A 20,601-nucleotide genomic window follows, 5' to 3' on the forward strand; every position below is an offset into this window, starting at 1 on the left:
GCAGCACAAAACAATATATTACTAACATGTACAGAGACACACAAATGTTTCATAGTTTTGGGGGGTGGGGGGGTGGGGGGGTTTACTGTAAACTTTCCCTCACGATCGACTTGGGACCAGTCCGCGAGCTAATCACGATCGACAACATAGGCATTTAGAAAGACACTTCAAAAATGTCAACCTTAAAAACAAAAAAACAGTTCTCTTCATATGCTGAACCAAGCGATCATCATGCATTGTTTATTGTGTATTCACAGAATCTTGGTGAGAATCGGGACAACAAACCCTGTCTCAGCAATGCATTCATGTTAATTCATTAGCTTTCAGTTTGGGGCTGTTTTGTAGCTGCCTCTCACTGCACAGTGCCGGTAGCTGCTCCCCAGCGCCCAGTTTACCCCAATGTCGACCACCTCCTTGACATGGACTCGATAAAGATGGACTTGACTATAGCCCCGCTGTCCGATAAAGTTTTGCACCACTAAATTTTACAGAAATTAGAGTTCATTTTGTTTTGACTCTTTCTAATTATACATTTTTGATACAAGCAGGTAGACATTGAAGTTATAAACTGTTTTAATATTACATAGGTCACTCAATCACATTCATTTTAGCGTACTTGAAAAATGTGCTTCAAGTAGCGTCTCTTAGGCTCTATCTACATTCTGCTCCAAGAATCACCGTTGAGAAATAGCCAGTTGGTTGTTGCGCTGTTTCCCTTTAGTTATATAGTAACTTGGTCAGTCATGTTAACACGAATCTCAACCCAACAGAAAACTCGAAGAAGAATTTGAAAAGAAGTTTAACAGCCTGCCACAGTATAGTCCAACAACATTTGATAGGAAGGGGCCTTCTGTCATAAAGAGAAAGAAGACTGATTGTTCTTCTGCCCACGTGGAGATATCCAAAACAGGCAAAGGTGAGGACAAAACATCATGAATATGTAACCATTTTTCCAGCTCATACTGTATAAGCGGGACTTCAAATTTGTTTTATTAGAGCAGTAAATTCCTGTTGTAAATATTTGCATTTTCGTAAAATTTTCACGATTAGTGATCACTACTTTGACAGTAAATGTAGAAACTACGGTGGTGTAAATTCACATTTTGTTGTGTAAGTTCTAACACAGAAATATAGCGTTCGACCGAATCCTCCAATGTCACAGTCAGTTAAATGTCATATTTTCTTTTCACAAATCTGTAGTATTTGTGAGCAATGCCGTTTTTGAAGTGTGGTGAAAAGTGATAATTTTGGAGGTACAGTAATTCCGCATTACGGCAGCAATATACATGTTACAGTGCAATCAGGCACCCCCTGATTTCTGTTTTTTTGTTTTTGTTTTCTTTTGTTTTTGCTTATCTATCGCACACAAAGGTTTCAAATCATCAAACCAGGTAATATCACTCAAAAACTATTCAAAGAAATACAAAAGGCAGTTTTCAAAGGATTAAATTTAAGGCAGAACAAAAAATCAAATTATTTCTGACCCTCTGTGAAAAAGTTAGTGCCCCACCCTTATTAAATCACAAAGTCACTGTGACTAGCCACAAGTTTGGCAAAGGTGACTTCAATTTCACAAGCCACACCAAAACCTGATTACCGTATTTTCCGCACTATAGGGCGCACCAAAAAGTATTCAATTTTCTTAAAAGCTCATGAGCGCCTTAAAATCCAGTGCGTCTTTTGTATGGTCATTACGGTAATACATTGACTCCAAGATGGCTCCTCCCTGGAGACTGCTTCCAATGTTATAACTTGCTGTTGGTTCAGTGAACTGTGTCGCTGCTTTATTAAATAGGTTTTTGTTGCAGCTCCGAAAAAAGGAGAGCTGTGGTGTTCATGTTTTAAAACGGTGTCAACAAATACAGATACATCTTTGTCTGTCTATATGCCTTCTTTTGATCCACTCGAGAGGTGTTCAAGACCGCCTCCGAAAAACAAACTAACAATTACTTCAATGAGACTACAAAAATTGAAAATAATACATCAAAACTGAAAAGCAAGCGAGGATATCAAAATAAATTCTATAGACACCCCTACAGAATTTATATTGTGAATTCATCATTTGTGAATACACAACAAAGGAATAAATAGCTACTCCTGACATCTGATTGTAGTAGTCGTGGCGCTATGGTAAATAGTAAATGCCAATGCGTTTTTCGGAGGCGGTCATGAACGGCTCTCGAGTTGAACGGAATAAGAGAAGGCACGCCGACAGACATAGACTCACCTGTATTTGTTTAAAAAAGGAGAGCTGTGGTTTTATTTGTTTTTTAAATGCAGACTTCTACCTCAGTTAAGTTCAGTGTCGATAACTATACCATAACTCAACTCAACTCAACTGTATTTATAGAGCACTTTCAAACAGCCATCGCTGCATACAAAGTGCTGTACATGGAGCAATTTAACATATACAACAAACAGTAAAGCAAATCGGTAATAAAGACAGTAGAAAGTACCGAACAGCAAAACCAAGAACAAATCTACGTCATGCCGAGTCAAATGCCAAAGAATACAAGTGAGTTTTGAGGCGGGTTTTGAAGATGGGCAGCAAGGAGGCCATAAGAAAGACACTGGCCAAAAATGGCATCCATTGGAGAGTTACCAGGTGAAAACCCCTGCTGTCAGCAAAGAATACAAAGGCTCGTCTCATATTTGCCAAAAAAAAACATCTTGGACTTTTGGAGAAACATTCTGTGGACTGACTAGTCAGAAATGTAACTTTAAACGTTGTGCAACCTGTTAAAACTGCCCAGAAATGGCACAGCATTTGATAAAAAGAACATTATGCCAACAATGACACAAGATGGTGGCAGTGCGATCGTCGGGGGCTGCTTAACTCTTTTAGGACCAGGACAACTCGCTATGAAGGATGGACCTATGAATTTTGCCGTGTACCAGAAAATCCTGAAGAAGAACGTCTGGCCATCAGTTCGTGTTGTCAAACTGAAGCGCTCTTGGATCATTTAGTTGGACAATGAGCCGAAACACACCATCAAGTACAAATTTTTGTCCAAAAAGAGAACAAAATTAAGGTTTTGGAGTGGCCAAGTCAAAATCCGGATTAAAATCCAATTGAGATGCTGTGGTGTGAGAAAACTCTCCAATGTGGTCGAGGTGAAGAAATTCTGCAAAGAAGAGTGGGACAAAATTCCTCCAGAGGAATGTGAAAGACTCATCACTGATTATCGCAAACGCTTGAGTTCAGGTAGCCAAGGGTGGCACAACCCCTTATTAGGTTCAAGGGGCAATTACTTTTTCACAGAGGATCAGAAAGTTTTGGATTTTCTTATGCCTTAATAAATTTAATTGTCATTTGCAAACAGCATTTTGTATTTTTTGGGGTTGTTTCTGAATTATATTATAATTGGTTTGATTATTTCAAACCTTTGTGTGTGTCAGACAAACAAAGAAAACAAAAATCAGGAGATGGGCAATTACTTTTTCATTGCACTGTGTCCCAATTAAAACAATATAAAATTCATTTTTAGGCCACCTGTGCCCTGTGTATCGACAGTGGAATTTGCAGCTCATTGAATGTCTCCTTGAAATACCCCAGCCAGGTTGAACTTTTGCAGCCACTCATTGCGAAAAACAAATGTCTTTTTCGCAACTTTTTCCTAAAAAAATTAGTCATATTCATCATCAAGAATTGTCTCATTTGGCCATTCACTGTTTTCATCCCTCAAATTCTGTATATTGTGTCTCAGCCAAAGCAAACACACACCACTAAAAAAGCCCCCAAACGACAGTAAAATGTTTCATATTGAGTATTAAATTCAGTGATATCGTATAATGACCTAAATTCCAACCTAATTTCAACAATGGTCCAATTAGTGTAATTTGGGGAAAGAAATATGTAACAATATACATATTTTTAATTTATGTCGGACAATTATGTTGGTATTGTAATTTTCCTAAAAATTACATGAAACTTGTTTTCGCTGATCATTTCTCCATCTAGTAATAAAACAAATACAGTGGAACCAGAGGTTACGAGCGACTCAAATTACGCTTAAGTACCACGCTGCTCCGGTGTGTGCCACTCAGTGTATTTGCTATGTCCACTACTGTGCTGGGTGACATGCAGAGGTCAAATTGTGTGTATGTAACAAATAAAGATGATGATGATGATTTTTCTTCATCTTCTTCCTCTTGTAGGTGGAAGTTTCACCTCAGCGTCCTCGAATCACAAATCAAATAGCAGTGCATGTTCTTTAGTGAATTGTGGCATCTTTTAATTAAGACAATAGCTAATGTTGGTGGAGTCACTTCAAAATAGGTCTCCACACGTGTCTCAAGACCTAAGTTTGGCACAAGTCCCGCCTCCACACATTCACCCTATTAGGGTACTGCATCTTTTTTTCCTCTCCTCTCTCTCTCTCTCTCTCTCTCTCTCTCTCTCTCTCTCTCTCTCTCTCTCTCTCTCTCTCTCTCTCTCTCTCTCTCTCTCTCTCTCTCTCTCTCTCTTTATTACACAACAAAAATGAGCTGGAGATAGCATGAGTGAAGCCATCAAATAATGGTCAACAGAAATATGCAGCAAATTAGCCACTGGAGTTATTAGTTGTCAAAAACATAACGTTCCGATGTTTTGTTTTGTTCTGAGTAGAAAAAGACAGGTTTCGTTTTGCTAGGCTGAAATATACTAATGAATTGAACTGATAAAAAGGGGAAGAAAAACAACTGAATCCGAATTTCCATGTGTTATGGACGAAGACTTTTCTTCATTGAGAAAGCTGCAGTCCCCCCATGGTTTATGAACGTTTCGGGAACGTCTTCACTCAAGGTTCCAATGTATTTAAATTAGATCAGGATTCGTACGGGTCCTTAAAGTTAATAAAAATCAATAAAAATAGAAGTTTTAAAATTATGTTCTTAATTGTCCATAATTTTCAGGGAAATCTTCTAAAATCCATAAAAATTAACCTGCGGTGTTCATTTCATTTGTGTATGTCATTTTCCCCACCCTTCCAATTCATACTTTTGTCGGAACATGCGGTACCTGGTACCTGCTCTGCTTTTTCGCCGTCTCCGATTCGTTCCGACGATGATCACGTGATCACTTCGGGTCATTCCGGGAAACAACAACAGATTGATGCTATCCTGGGGCAGTAAATGGATGGTTTGATTGCAGGCTCGGCAAACAATTACCGTATGTTCTAGAAAAATCTATTCATCGAATTTATCGATCTCAACAAGTGACAGACAAATATGTAGAGACGGCACTCGAGCGAAGCGCGCCTCAGCAGTCGATAGTCCGCTGCTCTTTGCTGTGTGTGCGTCAGCTAAGCTTAGCTGTCGTTTCGGCTAGGCTAGCTTTTTGTTGTCATAGATCAAAGCGTATTTGATTTGTGACGTCGGTTGCTTGGTTGAAACCAAAAGACGTGCGCCTGCATACATGTACCCGCGGACGCACACAAAGTAGAGAGCAGTGGACTTTCGACTGCTAAGGCGCACTTCGTTCGAGTGGCGTCGCTACAAATATTCCGGGACAATGCTATTTTCAAGTGGCGTGGCTGGAGAAGCCGGAGTTCCGTGTTTGGGTTGGAAAAATTGCTGGTGATTATACATCGGCCTACTGCCGAGTGTGCAAGAAGGGCATCTCCGTGAGAGGTAAAACTTGACATAGCACACAGCAAAACAGAAGAAAATTGATCGCTAAGAACTTGCAAAAGAGATTGAAGAGAAAACTAAGTCACTGTCTGCTATTCCCTAATTGTCATATCAGTTTCATATTTGTCATTACAAAACATGTCTGATCATTGAAGGTGATGTGAGGGAAAATAATAGGGTTGGACCATTTGAGATTTAGACTTATGACATGCATTTCAGCTGTTCAGGTATACTGGATGCTGCTAACATGGGCAATCAGTACTCCTGTTCGTGAAACCAGATTTTTCTAAACCCTGTCCAGGTGACCCATATGACCATTAGCTCTGTTCTTAGAGTTGTGTTTATTCGAAAATAAATTGAAGTTTTATATTTTCTCAATTTAAATTTTTCTTTGTGTGTTTTATTTGAGAATTAATTAAAACGTTTTTTTTCATTTTCTTACCTGTGATACAGGTAGCAAAGTGAAAATTTGACATAAAGTATGTCAAATAAAGGGTTAAGTCAGGGGTGTCCAAACTTTTTGCCAAGGGGGCCAGATTTTATGTGGTAAAATGTCGGGGGCCGACCTTGGCTGACATTCTTTACATTGAACAACAATATTGTTCAACAAATTTTAGTAAGCCAGTCTGTTTCACATTTCCATTTTTATTTTAATTTCAACAATCTTAAGAATTTATTTTGGTTCATTTGAAACAGGAATTTGAAATATGACATATCAGTCAATATAAACACGGAGTGATGTCTTGTTAACTCGTGAGTGATGCCCTCTAGTGTCTAAATGCTATTACTCATTTAGTGAATGCTATTACTCATTTAGCCACTAGAGGGAAGCAGTACTCTACGAAACCTCACTCACCAGTCTACAAGACCTCAGTCAATGCAACACGTGTTCCATTGCGCCCAACCTGCGGGCCAGACGGCACTGATTTTATGACGGGGGCCGAGGGCCGGATTAAATTCGACCGCGGGCCGGATTTGGCCCGCGGGCTGGACTTTGGACATGTCTGGGTTAAGTGATTGCTTCTAAAAAAAAGATGTGCTCTTTCTTTGGCAGCAATGATTTGAACACCAGCCCAGTGATATGTGGCTTTCTGTTCAGCCCGTGTATTGCTGAGCGGGCATTAAATCCACCGTGAGTCCCCTGCTGAATGCAAAAATTTGCTAAATTGGTCCACAAAAGTCATTAAAAGGTCCATAAATAAAAAGCAAGTGGAAGAGTGGGAACCCTGCAGATGAAATATTAATGAACTCAAAGATAAAAGTACAATAAATATGTAGAAGTACCAGTCAAAATATCTGGTAGTACAAACAGTCAAGCTACAGTGAAACTCCTCTAGAACGAAACGTACATGGGTGAAAATACCCCCTAATGTGAAAAAAAATCTTCATGCATTAACACCATTCACATTCTACTGCCCCCCATACGACGAAAAAAAACCCCTGTTGCGTTATACAAAATTATTTTCTCTGCTCCAGCCTCGCAAAGACATTCACTACAACGAAGTCTAATCCAACAGCGACCTCTACTGCTTCATTCGGAAACGGCAGCAGCAACCACCACACTGGTTTACATAGTGAACAATGTTTATTTCGGTCACAGCTGCAAGTTTCCTGAACGCAACATACTCATAGCTGCTCTGCCATTGGCTTACTGAGCATCATCCTGGCCTCCGATTAGCCAAGAGGGACCTCACTGTCTATGTGTGTAAATACTGAAGATAGGAGAAGACAAAGTGGAATACATGCCATTAGCTGCTCAGAGTAAATTGCTTATGGCTCGACGGACATTCAAATAAACAAAAATTACTTGCTATCATGCTAAAAACCTTGCGCTAATGAGAGAGAAGCGCTCCAGTTAGCGTAAGGTTTTTAGCCTTCGAGAGCTAACTCTGGCCATCGAGGACTACTAAGCGTCCCGTGGCTGGCTTAAAGGTTCATCGCATGACATCAGCTGAGCAACGCTGTCTTGAGTGGCGATCGAGGGGAGGTCGAGTTAAAGACAGTGAGATGGTGGAAAGAAAAGCCACCGGGTCCAAGAAGTATTTGTTATTGTTAGATTCAGACGAGCATGGACGTTGCATTGCTAAAATGGCTACAAAACGGACCTTTGGATGTCAAGCAGGTAAGACAAGAAGAGCTAATGCTGGAAGAGAGGGGTAAAAGTGATCAAAATGAAAGACGGAGCAAGCAAAATCAAATACATTATCCAATAAATTGATGTAAGTGAAAGTGAATGCAGATCGTAAATTTCGCAATTTCTTCCCCTTTTTTTCTTTCTACACTGACAATATAAAGTGTCAAATAAGTGTGTGCTCATCCTTATGCACTATTGAAATAAAAATAAAGAGTACACATACGATTGTGTTTGTGTGTGTGTGTTTACATCCGAGATCAAATTTGCTCCAGTGAAAAACCCCCTGTTGTAAAAAATTTCTTGCTGCAAACATGATTTCGTTGTAGATGATTTTCACTGTACCGTGTTTTCCGGACTATAGGTTGCTACTGAATATAAGTCGCACCAGCCATAAAATGCGTACTAAAGAAGAAATAAGGATATGTAAGTCCCACTGGGACTAAATAAACATATAAGTCGCATTTTGGGGGGAAATTTATTGAATAAAATCCAACACCAAGAACAGGCATGCCATTCTGAAAGGCAAATAAAAATGGAGAATAACAGGCTGAATAAGTGTACGATATGCTAACGTTTCATGACGCATAAAAAATTATACGTGCCCGGTATGTTCACATAACATATTAAGAGTTATTCAGATAACTTAAAGCATAAAGAACATGCTAACAAGTTTACCAAACATTTATTGTCACTCCTATCACTAAATCCAATGAAATCTTCATCCTCGCTGTCACTTTTAAAGAACTCCAACGCCAACTCCAGAGGTAGAAGATGCGACGCTTCCTCTTCTACGTCGCTTACGTCAGAGTCATCGTCAGTTGTTTTTATCACTTACCACCAATGTGGAAAGTATCAACACAGACCTAGAGCACCCACTTGCGGTTTAATGTGAAAATATCCTGTGAAATGATCAAATGTGTTAATTATTTCACATCTAAGTTGCTCCAGAGCAGGGGTCCCCAACCTTTTTTGCCCCACGGACCCGTTTATGTCAGACAATATTTTCAGGGACCGGCATTTACGGTGTGGTGGAAATAATACAACAAAATAAGACAGTATGAGCTGCATGAAAACCGTGGTGTTTTCGAAATATAATAATAAACACACGTCGTGTCTAATCTAGCCGCAACACTCTGATCGCTATGGTAATGTTTAATGCCTTCAAAATACAATACAACGCAAATACAAAGTGCATGAAAATGACGACTCACCGCACAATGCATGCTGGCATCTGTTACAACAACCAATGCAACGAGTTGCCTCATTAGCACATCAGCACTGTGACACTTTTCAAGGCATGACCAATCAAACAACGTTTAATCCTCAATCATAAATCGATTAGTCAAGCCTAGAAAGTAAGGCACAAGGATGAACTAATTGAAAAGCTGCCATTGTTGTGTTTTCGCACATTTGTCCACGATAGCCGACTGGTTTGAACTTTGCGCACTAGTTAGATAGCAGCAAAACAGATTTGATATTCCTAAAATAAAATATGTCAAGTAAATGGAAGATATACTGGCACTGTCTTAAAATTTAAGGGAAAGATGTGATTATTTCAGGGCATTCTTGAGCCTTATAGAGATGACTCAGTCTTTCGCGGCATATTTTCCACCATCATGTCCATGATTTGTATGCTCCGTAACATAGCATGTACATTCATTTTTGTTTATTTGTATTTTTTCTGTATTAGGACCATCTCCATCACAGAAAAAGACTTCATTCCACAAGATTGTTAGGAAGCACAAGTACTTAAAGGAGAAACCAGGTGCAGTAGAAAATTGTGATCTCAAATCTTGATAGCAGGGATATCAACATCATCAAGAAACTGACCAAATTTTAGTCCGATAATCTGATGACTTTTTTTGTGTAGAAATAAAATGGTTGTGTATCTTTCTAATGAGACCCTTTTCAACAGCATTGGAACAGACGGATTCCACCATGTTGTTTTCTGTTTCAAAAGCCAAATCATGTGCCACCACTGCCATAATTTGCCCAGATGTGCAAGGCACCACTAGTGTCGATATGCTAGTTGGTAGCCAGAAGAGGAAGGCTAGGAAGACTAAGATCACACGCTTGGTTCGCACAGCTGACGGCAGTGCATCTCTGCTTGAGGGTAAGTATCATGAACAGTCCTCTCAGCCATAACGCATATACATTTCCTGTACTGTATTGACTGTGTGATCTAACATAGACAATTCATCTTCCTAAAAACACTCACTTTACTCACTTTAGCACTCACTGATAATGTGTGCAATAATTTTTGTTTGCTGTGGACAAAAGTGATGGTGTACTCCTTTGGCGGTTACCAAAACCAGCTTTCATCTGCCATATCAGCCAAAGTTGTAAGGGTGAGCAGACTCTTCATTTAAATGGATTGCAATCAATTAGGAGTAATTTTGGTTGGGTTGTCAAAACCTTTCTCCAGGTTGTAGCTACATAGGTTCACGGGTGAGATATGCGGACCCAAGTTGATAAAACCAAAGTAACCAAAATACCTTGTTGCGGAATTGTTGGTCGCCTACCACTGAATGAATGATTTTTGTGCTTGTAGTGCATTTTATACAGTGGCTTGAGAAAGTTTTCATCCCCTTGAACCTTTTCCTACATTTCAGGCTTCAAAGTTATAAAATTTGAGTTTTTATGAAGATTCAAAACCAAGTGGGACACAATCGTGAAGTGGAATGACATTCATACGATATTTTACTTTTTTTATTTTTTATTTTTTTTTAGAAAAAAATGACGAGTAGGGCGTGAGGTACTATTTGGCCCCTTGACTGTAAGTGCACCCGGCTCATTCCAGGCTCTTCTGCATATCTGATAAAGCACTTCTTTCTCAATCAGGTATCAGGCAACCAACCACCAAGGTGAATAGTTCAAGCTTCAGCGAAGATGTGACTCCCGACTTTTTCCTGTCTGGTTGCCACAGCGAGACACTCAAGACACTCATATGATATGTTTGGTTGTCAACGAAAAACCCATCTATTTTATCAAAGGACTCACCTGGAGGTTACTGTTTTCCCTGACTGGGGTATGACCGACTGAACCACTGAGCATTCTGCTTGGCCAGCCGATACCTGTCAATTGCCTCCGGAGTCTCACAGGCCAAAAAGGCCCAGTCGGACTCTTTCCTCAGCTTGACAGCATCCCTTACCACCAGTGTCCACCTGCGGGTTCGAGGATTACCACCATGACAGGCACCGACCACCAAACTGCCAAAGCTCAGATCAGCCGTCTTAAGACGGGACAAAACATGTTTCACTTGGACTCAATGTCCCCTACGTCACCCGGGACGTTAGCAAAGTTCTCCCGGGGGTGAATGTCTATGACTGTGTATTCTGCTTGATGTTCTCAGCAAACTCTCACAATCCATTTGCCTCTACCAAGTCTGACTGGCATCTTTCCTCACCATCGGAGCCAGCACAACACCAGGTGGTGATTAGTTGATAGCTCTTCCCCTCTTTTCACCTGAGTGTCCAAAACATGCGGCCACAAATTCAATGATGCACCTACAAAGTTGATGATCATCAAACTGTGTCCTGGTGCCAAGTATACGTATGGACACCCATAAGTTAGAACATGGTGTATGGTATGGACAATCTGTGATGAGCACAGAAGTCGAGTAGCAGAACACCGCTCGGGTTCAGATTGGGGTGGCCGTTCCTTCCTGTCACACCCTTCTCTTGTCTCACCAGCATTGGGCAGTTGGGCATTGAACCCCCCAGCAAAACAATAGAGTCCCCAGGCGCGGGTTCTCTTCAGCATACCTTCTAAGGACTCCAAAAAGTGTGGAACCTCCGAACTGCATGGTGCATAGGCACAAACCACAGTTAGGACCAAACCCCCTACCCAAAGCTGCCATCTCATCCACCTGTGTGAACCTAAACGTACAGTCACTAAGCTGTGGGGGCAATAACTATGCCCACACAACTGCTCGGCACCTCTCACCTTTGGCAACTCCAGAGTGGAAGTGTGTCCAACCCCACTCAAGAGGACTGATACGAGAGCCCAAGCTGCGCGTAGAGGTGAGCCTGACAATATCTAGTCGGAAGTTCTCTGCCTTGCACACCAGCTTGGGCCCCTTCACTACCAGAGAGGTGATGTTCCATGTTCCGAGAGCTAGTTTCTGTCGCCGGAGATCGGACTGCCTTGTGCAGCCACCAGGTGCTTGCCAGCGACCCCCACCTCCAGGCCTGGCTTCAGAGGAGGGCCACAGTGACCGATGTCTGGGCAAGGGAAGTCGTGGACCAATAATTTTACTCATCATAAGGGGTCCCTGAGTTGTGCTTTGTCTGGCCCCTCACCGAGGACTTGTTTTCTAGGGGTAAACCTTCCAGGGGCCTAAAGCTCCAGACAACAGCTCCTGTGATCATTGGGATTTGTAAGCCCCTCCACCACAGCAAGGTACCCACCGACTCATGGAAGGGGCTTGCATGGATGGCACCATGTATGTGTACAAACTTGATAAAGTCCTCTTTGGATTGGAAGACAGTTGCTGTAGGTATCCAAAAACTTTATAGCTTGAAGAAAAGAGCATGGACTATTTGGTCAGCTCTCTTTAACTTTTTCATGCACCCTGTAACTTGATAATACAGGGTGTCCATAGAGTCTCTTAACCATTTCAAAAATGTATTAAAATGCAATTGATTAGATATTTTTTTCAGATTTGTTCTATTGTAATCAGTGTTTATTCAAGTTTTTTTTAATCACACTGCATTTGTGTGTGTAACATGTGCAAACAAATAATTGGTCCATTTTTCTTCAACGAGACATCAATTTCTGCAAATGTTTACCTTGAACTTTTAACCATAATTTTTCAGCAAAATGGTGCACCACCATATTGGGGGCTGCATGTTCGTGGGTTCCTCAATCAATCATTTCCAGTGGATTGGAAGGGATGGGCCAATTCCTTGGCCGCCACGTTCACCAGATATCACTCCCCTGGACTTCTTTCTATGGGGCTATGTTAAAGATATCATATATCGCACAAAGATAAGGGACATTACTGACCTAAAGCAAAGTATTACTGATGCCATTGCCACCTTTGATGAGGCTATGCTACAGCGAGCATGGCAAGAAATCGAGTACCATCCTGATGTGCTGCGTGCAACTAAAGGTGCCCATGTAGAAGTGTATGAAAAGAGGTTAAAAAAAAACTTTAATACAATAGAACAAATCTGAATAAAATATATAATCAATTGCATTATTAATACATTTTTGAAATGGTAAAGAGACTTTATGGATACCCTGTATGATAAGCTGTCCACTGCAGAAACCGCTGTCCCTGATAAGGTTATTTAATATGTTCATGTAAGTGAAGAACTGTATTGGTCAATTTAAACACTGATATCTGTATGGAATAATGAATTTGCATTTACAGTTCCAACTCCGATGTTTCATGTTTACCTTTTGGTTAATGTAATAAATAATTAGCTTCAACTAGAAAATTCCTGGACATATATGTAATATCTTCCAAACAAAATAATATGTTTCGACAGATCAAGAGTTCTAATCGGAAATCATCAATGTCAACCAAGACTGACTTACTGTCAGATGACTAATAATCAAATAACTGTTGTGTGTAAACAAATTCAAACCGATACGGTACACACTCTTTTGTTTCATCTACTGGTTTGCTTTTTAATGTTAGCTGCTCATGTATAGTTAACATTGTGGTGGTTCTTGATCCTTGGACAAACTATCAGCACTACTTTTCTGATGTAACATAAAGCACCACCATCTCTTTGCTTTTTTTCTGCACCCTTTAGGTTTTTTTATCTTCTTTTTGCATGACCTGATTCACTAAGTGTGCGCCATACATACTTTTTTTTTTGTCTTTTCTACAAACTTGATAGTAGTGTCTGGTGTCCCTCCCACCCCCTCCAGCCCGCCCTGACAGCACTTGGTAGCTCCTTCAGCCAGAGACTGTTACACCCGCGCTGCAAGAAGGAGAGATACCGACGCTCGTTCCTACCGACTGCTGTCAGGCTGATGAATAAAAAATAACAATCCTAATAATAATAATAATTAAATGATGTGAAGGAAAATTGTAAATAGTACTGCGATTTATCCATTTTGTGTTCATATTGCATTTAATTGAAAGATGTTTGTTGTTTTTTTCTCTTTCTTCTTTCTACATACATTCTTGCTGCTGGAGGCTGTAAATTTCCCCAGTGTGGGACGAATAAAGGATATCTTATCTTATCTTATAACAAGTCATTGGAATGACCTTTTAGATTTGTGTTGATATAGGCCAATATCAGCTATCTGTCGCCCTGCGAGTGCCGCATGACCACAATGAGTGGGGAAGGGAGGGGTGAGGAGGAAGGACAGGAAAAAGCAACGCCTAGGTTGTAAATTAATGAATGTTGAGAAACACTGTTGCTCGCTGTGACATATGAACAACTGCACATCAATTATTTTTTTTCTTCCCACTTCGGCCTTACCTGCCAGTCCCATGGCGAGTCTCCCACTAGAAGGAGTCAGGCGATGCCACTCTGTCAGTCCATCACTGCATCATCCATCTGTCAAACTACACAAAAAAGTGTTGTCCACGACAGTCGCTCTGTCAGATTACCAGATTTGTTGCTCACGGTGAGAGGCGCAGAGCAGGTGTGGGCATTCTCATTGCCCCCCGGCTCAGTAACTTTACATTGGGGTTCACACCGGTAGACGAGAGGGATGCCTCCCTCAGCCTTCAGGTGGGGGGGACAGGTCCTGACTATTGTTTGAGCATATGCACCAAACAGCAGCGAAGCGTACCCACCCTTTTTGGAGTCCTTGGAGGGTGTGCTGGAGAGTACTCCTGCTGGGGACTCCCTTGTTCTGCTGGAGGACTTCAATGCTCACGTGGGCAATGACAGTGAGACCTGGAAGGGCATGATTGGGAGGAACGCCCCGCCCCCCCGCCCCGATCAGAACTCGAGTGGTGTTTTGTTGTTGGACTTCTGTGCTTGTCACGGATTGTCCATAACGAACACGTTGTTCAAACATAAGGGTGTCCATATGTGCACCAGGACACCCTAGGCCGCAGTTCGATGATTGACTTTGTGGTTGTATCATCGGATTTGCGGCCGCATGTTTTGTACACTCGGGTGAAGAGAGGGGCGGAGCTGTCAACTGATCACCACCTGGTGGTGAGTCGGCTCCGATGGTGGGGGAAGATGCCGGTCCGTCCTGGTAGACCAAACCTTATTGTGAGGGTTTGTTGGGAGCGTCTGGCGGATTCCCCTATCAGAAAGAGTTTCAACTCCCACCTCTGTCAGAGCTTTTCCCATGTCCCGGGTGATGCGGGGGACATTGAGTACGAATGTACCATGTTCCGTGCCTCTATTGTTGAGGCGGCCAATCTGAGTTGTGGACGTAAGGTGGTTGGTGCCTGTCGTGGCGGCAATCCCCGTACTCACTGGTGGACACCAGCAGGAAGGGATGCCATCAAGCTGAAGGAGTCCTATATGGCCAGTGGGACCCCAGAGTCAGCTCACGGGTATTGACTAGCTGGTTGCCGAGGCAAAACCCCGGGCGTGGGAAGAGTTTGGTGAGGCCATGGAAGCTGACTTCCGGGCGGCTTTGAGGAAATTCTGGTCCACCATCCGACGTCTCAGGAGGGGGAAGCAGTGCACCTCTAACGCTGTGTACAGTGGGGATGGGGCGCTGCTGACTTCGACTCGGGACGTTGTGAACCGGTGGGCAGAGTACATCGAAGACCTCCTCAAATCCACCAACACACCTTTGTTGGAGGAAGCAGAGTCTGAGGACCCTGAGGTGGGCTCTCCTATCTCTGTGGTTGAAGTCACCGATGTGGTTAAAAAGCTCCTCGGTGGCAAGGCCCCAGGGGTGGATGAGATTTTTAAAAAGAGGGATCAGAGGATGTGTTCCAACTAAGGAGGGATCATACTCCTCAGCCTCCCTGGTAAGGTCTATTCAGGGGTGCTGGAGAGGAGGGTCCGTCAGGAAGTCGAACCTCAGATTGAAGAGGAGCAATGTGGTTTTCACCCCGGCCGTGGTTAGCAGGGTCCTCGAGGGTATGTGGGAATTCACCCAACCAGTCTACATGTGTTTTGTGGACTTTGACAAGGTGTTTGACCGTGTCCCTCGGGGAGTTGTGTGGGGGGTGTTTCGTGGGTATGGGGTACCGAACCCCCTGATACGGGCTGTTCGGTCACTATACCGCCGATGTCAGAGTTTGGTTCGCATTGCCGGCAGTAAGTCGGAATCGTTTCCAGTGAGGGTAGGACTCCACCAAGGCTGCCCTTTGTCGCCGATTCTGTTCATGACTTTTATGGACAGAATTTCTAGGCGCAGCCGAAGCGTTGAGGGGGTCCGTTTTGGTGGCCTCAGTATTACATCTCTGCTTTTTGCAGATGATGTGGTCCTGTTCGCCCCTTCAAGCAGGGCTCTCCAACTCTCACTGGAGCGTTTCGCAGCCGAGTGTGAGGCGGTTGGGATGAAAATCAGCACCTCCAAATCTGAAACAATGGTCCTCAGTTGTAAAAGGGTGGAGTGCCCCCTCTGGGTCGGGGAGGAGATCTTGCCCCAAGTGGAGGAGTTCAAGTATCTTGGGGTCTTGTTCACGAGTGGGGGTAGGAGGGAGCGGGAGATCGACAGGCGGATCGGTGCAGCGTCTGCTGTGATGCGGACGTTGTATCTGTCTGTCGTGGTGAAGAAGGAGCTGAGCCAAAGGGCGAAGCTCTCAATTTACCGGTCGATCTACGTCCCAAACCTCACCTGTGGTCACGAGCTATGGGTCGTGACCGAAAGAACGAGATACAAGCGGCTGAAATGAGTTTTCTCCGCAGGGTGTCCGGGCTCTCCTTAGAGATAAGGTGAGAAGCTCAGTCATCCGGGAGGGGCTCAGAGTCGAGCCGCTTCTCCTCCACATCGAGAGGAGCCAGATGAGGTGGCTTGGGCATCTGATTCGGATGCCTCCTGAGCGCCTCCCCGGTGAGGTGTTCCGGTCATGTCCCACCGGGAGGAGACCCCGAGGAAGACCCAGGACACGCTGGAGAGACTATGTCACCCAGCTTGCCTGGGAACGACTCGGGATCCCCCGGGGAAAGCTGGAAGAAGTAGCTAGGGAGAGGGAAGTCTGGGCTTCCCTGCTAAAGCTGTTGCCCCCGCGACCCGGCCCCGGATAAGCGGTAGATGATGGATGGATGTAGCCATCCAGACATCATCTTTGATTTAAAAAAACAAAACAAAAACAACTTATTTCATCTTTTTTTTGTTTTCCTGGTTAAAGTTTTTTTTAAATATTGTGCTCTGAGATAATGTTGGTGATTAGTTTGAATGCATTATTATTGATTTTATGTAATTTTATTTTTCAGTATCGTATGGTTCGACATGGTCAGTCAAAAAATATTTATTGTTAAATTAAGGATTTGTTGTTATTTTGGAATATCAGATGCACTTTAAATATTTTCTGTTCCAGTTACTAAAGCTATTCTTTGTTGTAAGTTGGTCCATATTTCTTTTTTTTAATTCTCTTATACATTAATAAGATAGTGTTTTGCACAGGTGTATTTATAACAATTTTACAGACAAATGATACTATTTATAGTCGTGCTGGGGGTGGCGCGAGATGTTTTCCTCTTTGGCGGGGCATGACAGAAAATAATTGAGAACCACTACTTTACAGCAAGTCGATGTGCATTCGTAGACGAAGGAGAAGGAAGGAGAATTTATTATTGGTGTTTGAGATCTATGCCAAAAATTTCATATAACGAGTGGAAGAGTGCTAGGTTCAAGTGAGCTGCTGAAGTGACATTGTTGGGGATGCAGGTGATGACCAAGGCATTCACGAGGATTTGCCAGCCTGTGTTCTCTTCATTCTTGTGGTATTTAACGGCACTTGACAAGCTGACAGTGTTATTCCTCTTCTTGTCATTGATCAAAGTCGGAAAAGCACATATGGAGGATTGCTGCTCGACGTGGTTTGTGGGGAAACGGGAACTATATTACGTCAAAATATGACATGGGGTGTGATTAAAAATACTGCATTGTTTAAATTTTCACACAGCATTTTACTCATACCTCCTGTATAATTCATTTTTGTTGGCACTTAGGCCAATCATTTGCAGTTGATGACTCAGATTGTTGAAGAATTTTGTGGCTTAAAAAAAAAAAGCTTAACATTTGGAACAGGGAAGATCCTGATCGGAAGGTATTTCATGCTTTTCTTTGAACTGTTTGGCATCATTCAGGTGAAGACTTGACTGTCACAGCTAATTTTATCATGCAATGGGTTAAGAACATTAGACTTTTCTCTGAACTGGTATTTTTGTCTTGTCTTGCAGAGGACAAAATTAGCGATCTGACACCGGTGCAGGAGAATATTCCATTTCCCCAACTCACTTTATGCAATGAGAAAGGATATTGCAGTGATTCCAGACCAGTGGAGGGGAGCGCTGGAACGGAAGAGCTACCTACTTTCTTCAGTTTAGCTGCTCTTGCGGAAGTTGCGGCCATGGAAAACATGCACAGGTATGTAGAATCAGTGCAATGTCAATCACCAGGTTGTTCAAACCTCAAAGATTGTGTCGCACAGCACTTCATTAAATGTAATGTATGATGTTTGTGTTTGTTTTAAAGGCAAAAATGCTCTCACCTTTTGAATCAGATGCTCTCAACAAAATAAAACACCCGTTGACTAGCAATATTTTATAGCTGTCCAATAATGCGGTTAAAAAGGTGTGTATCTTCTTCAAATCTCCATTCCCTCTCGCTCACTCAGGTCCTCATCCTCCCTCCACCTTTTTCTACCCTCTGCCCGTCTCAGTACAATGCCTTCAGTCGCTCTGCCCCCAAACTCTGGAACTCACTTCCTCCCAACATCCGTAATATTGACTCTCTTTCCATATTCAAAACCTAGCTCAAAACCCACATATTCAGACTTGCATACCCGCCTTAAATCTTTCTTTCTTTATTTATTATTTTATCTGTGTTTTACTATTGCTCTTGGTTGTACTTGAGTGTTATGAAAGGCGCTTACAAATGTGATGTATTATTATTATTATACATTTTACATTTTATAAAAATAATACCAATAAACGGAGCGGCACTTTACGCTATTTTGCGAGTCCGTCCTCCATCCATGCTGTTAGAGTACCGTATTTTCACGACTATAAGGCGCCATTAAAAGTCTTAAATTTTCTCCAAAATGGACAGGACGCCTTATGGTGCGGAGCGTCCTTTATATGCGCCGAGTTACAAAATCTGACACAGCCGACACGCTGTTTATATAGAGAAAAGGCGGAAGTGACTGTGGCCAGGCATGCGGGAAAGAAGTCGGCCAGAGAGAGAGAGAGAGAGAGAGAAGAGAGAGAGAGAGAGAGAGAGAGAGAGAGAGAGAGAGAGAGAGAGAGAGAGAGAGAGAGAGAGAGAGAGAGAGAGAGAGAGAGAGAGAGAGAGAGAGAGAGAGAGAGAGAGAGAGAGAGAGAGAGAGAGAGAGAGAGAGAGAGAGAGAGAGAGAGAGAGAGAGAGAGAGAGAGAGAGAGAGAGAGAGAGAGAGAGAGAGAGAGAGAGAGAGAGAGAGAGAGAGAGAGAGAGAGAGAGAGAGAGAGAGAGAGAGAGAGAGAGAGAGAGAGAGAGAGAGAGAGAGAGAGAGAGAGAGAGAGAGAGAGAGAGAGAGAGAGAGAGAGAGAGAGAGAGAGAGAGAGAGAGAGAGAGAGAGAGAGAGAACGCTAAAGGCTCAAGCCAGTACCAACACTTGTATAGAGTGTGGCAATGTGCATTGTTGCAAAACAACTCCGGTTTTGCTTTTCAAGAACCCCCGAAAATAAATTCGACAAAAAGACACGCCTACGAAGCTCAGTTCAAACTTAAAGCCACCGGTTATGCTTTTGGCATGCGTGCCCATCTCACAGCAGCGGTGAAAAAACAAGTCAAGCAAATGAACTCTGAGCTTGCTGTTATTCCCGGAGGCTTGACTAAAGAACTCCAACCGCTGGACATCGGCATCAACCGGGCGTTCAAAGTAAAGTTGCGAACGGCATGGGAACAATGGATGATCGGTGGCAAACACAACTTTACAAAGAGTGAGAGGCAGCGCTTGGCGAGTTACGCCACAATACGCAACAACGAGAGGGAACGCGGCGTTTTTGATGGATTACGGTACTTGCACAATTGTTCAATTCTTTCTACACACACATGCCACCATGTTTCGCTCTGTTCTTTACTTTCAAATGTGGGAAAGCTTCTCATGAGAGAAATGTTGACTTTGCTGTTGCTGCTCCTTCTTTCCACTCGGCAATGCGTAGAAATTCACACTTTAGCATGTGATGCGTTCAATGACAACTGGGATGTGCACTCCTCTGCTTCTGATACAGAGAATGAGGACTTTGATGGATTTCTGGGTGATGATTGATCGAAAAACGTGAGAACATTGTACGATGGCTAAATAAAATGCACCCGAACTCAGTTCTGCTTTCGTTGCCTTTTTAAAAACGTGTTTTTAGCTTATCTGTATGTCTTGGCATGCTACCGTATGCTTCAAGCTAACGTGTTAGAGTGCGCGCATGCATGCCGTATGTTTAAGCTGGCGTATGTTTTACCACTGTAAAACTGCGGCCATTAGTACGGTGCGTCCTGTGTATGTGTAAAATACAGAAATGTCACCCATTAATGAGACTGCGGCCATTAGTACGGTGCGTCGAATAGTCGTGAAAATACGGTAAGTGTTTCAAACATGTTTAAAATTTCTTGGCGACAAGAACTGTTTACATACGTTAAAACTGTGAACATCTTTGTGTTTATTTGCCACCTTGGAACGTTTCACATTTTTAAACTCGGCAAGAAAAGTCATTAGGACGGATAAGGGTTAATTTTGACAGGAATTTTTTGGCCCTCTGAGGTAGTAC

General features: G+C 42.6%; 1 protein-coding gene across 3 annotated transcripts in view; it reads left to right on the plus strand.

The window, feature by feature from the left end:
* The window catches only part of LOC127587785 (HMG box transcription factor BBX), a 64,726-nt gene that overhangs the window by 40,716 nt on the left and 3,409 nt on the right, over window positions 1-20,601 (plus strand). Inside the window, exons 10-13 of one of the 3 annotated variants that reach the window (XM_052046243.1) lie at window positions 771-916; window positions 9,438-9,512; window positions 9,663-9,860; window positions 18,040-18,226. In XM_052046243.1, coding sequence (XP_051902203.1) covers window positions 771-916; window positions 9,438-9,512; window positions 9,663-9,860; window positions 18,040-18,226 — 606 coding nt within the window. Of the gene's footprint in view, window positions 1-770; window positions 917-3,488; window positions 5,998-9,437; window positions 9,513-9,662; window positions 9,861-18,039; window positions 18,227-20,601 lie in introns of those variants that run through there. The other 2 variants (XM_052046244.1, XM_052046245.1) reach the window with 2 other exon arrangements.

Source organism: Hippocampus zosterae, chromosome 16 (genome assembly GCF_025434085.1).
Source record: "Hippocampus zosterae strain Florida chromosome 16, ASM2543408v3, whole genome shotgun sequence".
Classification (NCBI taxonomy): domain Eukaryota; kingdom Metazoa; phylum Chordata; class Actinopteri; order Syngnathiformes; family Syngnathidae; genus Hippocampus; species Hippocampus zosterae.